The 6,190-nt window shown below is 44.9% G+C and overlaps 1 protein-coding gene across 1 annotated transcript; it reads right to left on the reverse strand.

Annotated features, from left to right (window-relative positions):
* Positions 1-3,322: 3,322 nt before the first annotated feature.
* On the reverse strand, positions 3,323-4,999 carry LOC115317812. Its single transcript, XM_040212782.1, has one exon. It carries the CDS (start codon positions 4,997-4,999, stop codon positions 3,323-3,325), a length of 1,677 nt encoding a protein of 558 aa, XP_040068716.1.
* Between the last annotated feature and the right edge of the window lie 1,191 nt (positions 5,000-6,190).

The following is a 6,190-nucleotide window of genomic DNA, read 5'->3' on the forward strand; positions in this document are numbered from 1 at the left end:
TGGACCCTGTTTTTGTAGAATGAGTGGTGTATCTCAAATTAATAACTCATTAAAGGTCTCCTCGTCCTTTGGAGCGTTGACAATATAAACACTAAAATATTAGGTAACACTAGCCTGTCTTTAAGTTTATTTCGGACCAAAATATTTCAGCAGTCTTTGGAGTCGGTGGTGGTGCCTGAGGACTGGAAAATCGGCAAGGTCATTCCAGTCCACAATAGCGGCAGCAAGTCCTCTCCCTTCAACTACGGACCTATATCTCTTACTTGCATCCCATCTAAGATCATGGAGCATATCATTTTCACGCATCTGTTTGACTCCCTTGAAAACAACTCCTTTTTAGCAACGCGCAGCACGCTATCTGCCGCAACTTCTCTTGTGAAACGCACCTCCTATTTATTACTAATGACCTTCACCTAAACCTTGACTGCGGCTACCCCACTAGTGCTGTACTTCTGGGTTTTGCCAAAGCTTTCTACAAGGAGCCACAAAACCTCCTTCTGCTGATACTTTCTATGCTAAAGATTGACCCTGATATACTAAAATGGATCGAATCATTCCTTCTTGAACGTCGACAGTTTGTTTATGCTAAGCACACCAAATTCTTCCCGTGCTCTGTTTCTTCTGGTGTCCCCCAGGGGACAGTACTCGGCCCATTACTCTTCCTAATATATATTCATGACCTTCCTCTCAACATCTCTTCTACCGTGCGGCGTTTTGCCGATGACTGTGTAATCTACCTTAAGATAACCTCTACTGATGATATTGTAACGCTTCAGAACGACATCTCTAAAATTACTGAATATTGTAACACATGGCGCATGTCCTTATAAATCCTAACAAATGTCAACGCATGTGCTTTTCCCGTTCATTGTCAATTACCTATCCTGTACTTATTTTGAACTCTCTCCCCATTAATTATACTAACCAATACAAATACTTAGGCTTGCATCTCACACCTCATCTATCATGGCATACTCATATTAAAACAATTATATCCTCCGCGAACCGCTCTCTAGGCTACATTCGCCGAAACTTTAGATCCTCACCTGAAAACCTAAAACGTATTTTGTACACCACTATCGTTCGGCCTAAATTAGAACATGCGTCCTCCATCTGGCATCCTCATAAAAAAAAAAATTAACAGGCTCCATTTAATCCGTCCAGAACCGTGCTGCTCGCTTCATTTTTAATGGCTATTCTCGTACCTCAAGTGTATCACCTATGAAGTCTCGTCTCAACCTTTCTCTACTTTCTTCCCGCCGTCAAATTTCCCGTCTTTCTCTTCTTCACGAGGTCGTTACACACCTTTCTTAAAAATGCCTCTTCTAAACCCGCTCAAAACACATATCATCAAGACTGGACCATTCATGCAAATCGCCCGTCCCAAGTCATCAAGTCAAGCACTCCAGCATTTGCTGATCCCTGAAGCAGTTGTGGACTGGAATGACCTCCCGGACGCCATAGTTACCATACTCGACTCCAAAAGTTTCCGACTAGCCCTTCAAAACCACTTGTACTGACCCCCCCCCCCCCCCCCTATAACGCCCCCGAGGCATTCAAGGTATATATAAATAAATAACTAAATAAATAAATAAATGATAGCACGATTACTGACAAATGCACCGCCGCATTCTGACGATTGCACTTTGCCGAAGATTGGAAAATATAATTATTGATGTAATATAGTAAAGCAGCGAACTGCCACACCGGTGCTAAGAAGGATGACTTAACAATGATATTTGCTAGTTGCTGTAGGTTTTGCGGTATTTCTGTTAATCTAAGATGGAAAAAACAATACTACTTTGTTTTCATAAATTATTTATTGCATTATTTGGCAAAAAACACACAAAGAGTACAAGGGTGATATACACCGACTCACGCCATTGCTTTCAGTGTATTTCCGTGTGCACTTGGAATAAAGTATGCAAAAGCACGGCTAAAAAGAGGGGGTCTAAGCAACTACACTGATAAAACCTCCCGTTGCCGCCCCACCCCCCCTTTTTTCTGACGAAAGCCTCCCGACGCATGAACAATAATGGTGACTACAAGGTTGGCAATACTCAGAATCAATGCAAATACTTGTTTGGACTCCATTTGAGTCTCACATGAAGACTACCGCCAATTTTTTATGTGTTTTAGCAATTTGTGAAATTAACTTAAATACCACTGTTATTACGATGAAAAAAGAGAATTACACATTTCTCGAATTCGTTCGCTCCCCCCCCCCCCCCCCCCCCACTTTCCTTTCCGCACTCCACCTCCCCCTCCACAAAACAAAACAACAAAATGTTTTGTTTCTTTCCATGTATACCAGATAAACATTCAGCAGAACCGGTTAACGATCTTTGAAAGAGCCTGGTCACCGGGAACTGTCGTGCAGTTCAAATGAGTCCACTGTCAAAAATATACCACACATCGTGTGGGATCCTTCGACTAACATTTACAAGCGGCAACTGAAGAACGTGCAGAGATTTCTAATGCTTTAGCAGAGCCTTTCAAAGAGAGGTAGATTAGGTTGACGCTTTCCAAACAAATGTTAAATTCGGCTGCACCCCAGCACCGTGGAGAAAAGTGTCGTTTGATGCTATGCCACAAGGAAATGCATTGACAAACTTGTATTCTCCTCGCAACCTCTGTGCTTTTTACCAAATGATGTATCCATGCGTGTTGATCACTTCACAAAGCGCACAAAGCGCACGCATGCAAGACTAACGCTTAGCAGTTTATGTTTTACGAAACCGAATTCCTCAACATTATTTGACAGAAATGACGCTGGAAGGCATCTCTATGAACATTTTTGCCTAGGAAACATTCACTTGTTTAACTAGTAAGGTTTTTTGAAAGTAAAATTGCAAACCAAAACATGTGATACTGGTTAAATGTTTTCTTTTTGTGTGAATGCGACAAGCGCCATGACACCAACTGACGACCTCATGTCATAGTAGCTCCAAGCAACGCATACGCAGCGCGAGATGTTCTATCTGATTTATAAAGAGTAACTTTTTTTCCCGAATAATTTTAGCCTCTTTTATCTGGGCGCTAATTTTTAACTGAAAAAGTCAGATCTTGGTTTATATCTTGAAACAAATATTAAAATTTTAGTTGACTTTCGTTTGCAACATTGTAGCCTTTGTTGGGGCACAATCTTCACCTTTTCCTTCTATTGCCGCAGAAACTTGTTCCGGACGAAATTCTTTTCCGCTATATTTCAACTCGAATATCACCAGATTTTTTTTTTGTAGATTCTTTAGTAATGTAATGTCGAAACGATGCTTTGTCTACATAACAAGTAAACAAATAAATGGCATCCGGAAGCATCCCATCAAAAATAGGTCAGAAACGACAACCACTCAAGTGCGAGAACTATTGCCGCAGCGACGCACCCGGCCAGGTACAAGATGATGAATGGTCGCACATCCAAAGGTGCCGCCGACTCTTCAGATATCGACCACTTCCATCCCTCAAACTTTGATCGGGACGGCCTGAGACCGGTCTCATCGAGCCTTCGATACACTGCTGCGAACTCGTGCCTCAGCGGGAAGTCCTTCCTGACGGGAGTGCTGCCGAGCGATGGCACCATGGTCTCTTTTCCGCGAGCGATCTTCCTCCCGTACTTATATAGCTCAGTGGGCTCGCGGACAGCCGTGAAAAACAAGTGGGTCCTTCTTACCACGTGGTCGAGGCATTCGTCGACGGTCGCCACAATGGTTGGGTTCCGCCTGAAGGCCCGTGCCATGTGTCCCAAGAAGTCCGAGTCGTTCACTCTCTCCTCGAGCAGGGACTCGTGGATGTAGGGCCGTCGCACGCACACCGACACGGTTCCAGCCACAAGATGCGGGACCAACTTTTCTTGCGTGTCGTCCGCTTCCCAGGAGAGACCGTGACTAGAGCTCGACGTCAAGAGGCTCTGGAAGAATATCGCTAAAGACGTGCCTCCGAGTATCCAGTGAAAGAGGACAGTGCGACCGAAATTCGATCTCTTGAATGAACTTGGAACGGGGTAAGGAAAAGAGAGCACTGAAGCCACGACAACCATACCGATGTCTCCGATGTCAGATCCTAGCGGCCTGCGATCGCGATAGTTGAGGAAGCAAAAGCACGCGAGGCACACAACCGCGGCGGCCAAGAGTAGTGCTAGAAACTCGGCAAGCGAGGAATTCAGGTGCATGCCGTTCTGCCAGGTGGCCTTTCCTCCGACGTAGTACACCGCCTTTTCGTCGAACAGAAAGGCAGGATAGAAGATATGAAGTCGGCGGTACTCCGAGAGCATAATGTTTCCGTCCAAGACGTCGATCCGCTTCCACAAAAGGTTAAACATCCAGTTGTGATCTCCGACCTTGACCATCTCGTAGCTGACGTTCAAGGCCCCCAGAAGCCTCCTGACCGTAGTGAGGAAATCATATCTACATGTGGCGTTGGGCCCACCGTCAGACGTGCATCCTACCTTCAGTGGCCTCGAGGATAATCTAGTCCATTTTGATGATCGCTTCTTCTCCAGCAAAAGGTCCTCCAGAAGTTTCCTCTTGCCAATCGTGCGTCGTGACTTGCAGTCCCAAAAGCGATCTTTAGCGATGGAGGCGGTGTGCTGCCGGACGACGACGGCTCTGCAGAAAAGTTCATGCGGTGATGCCGCGTCCTCGAGAGGATTCCAGTTATTGTCGATAATGATCCACGTGGTCAGAGGAAAGTTATAAATCTTTGAAGTGATCAAACGCAGAATGCCTTGTTTCAGAATGTAACTCGGCAACACGACCAACGTTTCCTGATCGTAGAGCGCACTTGCGTTCAGGAGGTCAAAATACTGGGGCCAGTTGCCGCACCAGCTTCGAGTCTTGAAGTTTCTGCGGAAGTAGGAAACGATCCAGTCTGTGTCGTGTGTTTCCCTCAAGCAGATGATGTCAACGTTAATGTTAGTGTTTAAAGGAACGTGTGAGCGGCTCCCACATTTTGATGTCCAGTATGTTAAAATGATGCAAAGCAGAAGAGAATTACGGTCCATCGCGCGCTTTGGAGGTACAGTTCAGCAGTGCTTTGACCGTGTACGATAGCCAAGTTTTCTTTGTGGGAAGCGAGAGCGAATTCTTCTCACCTAGATGAAAAGGGACAATCCATGAATGTGTTTCGTATTGAATAAACCAGCCTCTTTTTATTCGTTTTTCGTGGTGCCCTTAGATTTGCAAAGCCAATATTTGCTTACGGTGAATGAAAAGATTTGCTGTCGGCCGCTTTGAACAGACCTTATTGTTTGGATTCCGTTTGTGTAACAGGGTTATTTCATCAAGGAGCGGCAAAATAAAAAGGCCTGCTGAAAACCTTTCACGCCCGCTACTGTATCCAATCAGACTTAGATCGATATCTACTCAGTTGACACGGTATTTCTAATATAAACCACAACATAAACGAACTCGTATTTTCGACGCCCATCCCCAACTTTCTTCGACGTCAACGCCTCAGGGTGGTGCGACACTAGGATTTACTGCGGATGACGTATGGAAACGGCGGGGAGGGGGGGGGGGGGGGTGCGTACATTGTTGTCTAGGTTGTCTTGGTTCAACCGAGTTAGAGGTAGTAACGCGCATCTTGTAACGCGCTACAGATAAATTTTTTACTATTTGATAACATTAAACGGTAACGAGTAACTTTTTTTTAAGTGTAACTCGAAACTGAAGTTCTGTTCCTTTCCTGGAGTAACAATGGAAGTATCGACGTTACTATTGGCGTTACTTTCTAGTTTCTTGGTGAAAAATATAAAATTGAACGAGTACACTCTAGCCATTCCTAGCACTTGCTAAGTTATCTGTTCCCGACATTTCGAGTGGCAAATTTGCCTTGGACATATTTTAAAATACATTCTCGCTCGCGGGTCACCATCCAAATATAGGTACGTATAGATTTGGGGAAGAAAATCGTATTTTTCTCCCACAATATGCGAAGAAACGAAAGCGGCAGCTTTAGCGGATGGAATGGCGCCTTCACGTACCTGGAGTAATTATGTTCTTTCTTCGAGATTGCGCCGGGACCCGATGACGGAGGTAGCTGACGGTCACTGACGCAAGAGTAAACCAGACAGGACTCCGCGGATAGGGAGAAAGAAAAGACGGTGTCTAGTTACAAGCGGAGCTATCTTCCGAATCCTTGCAAAAGGTCCAAACACGTGCTCTCCTTCTCGTCTTCCTTTCTCTCAAATCTC

Source organism: Ixodes scapularis, unplaced genomic scaffold, assembly GCF_016920785.2.
Source record: "Ixodes scapularis isolate PalLabHiFi unplaced genomic scaffold, ASM1692078v2 PGA_scaffold6__148_contigs__length_123643588, whole genome shotgun sequence".
NCBI classification, from domain to species: domain Eukaryota; kingdom Metazoa; phylum Arthropoda; class Arachnida; order Ixodida; family Ixodidae; genus Ixodes; species Ixodes scapularis.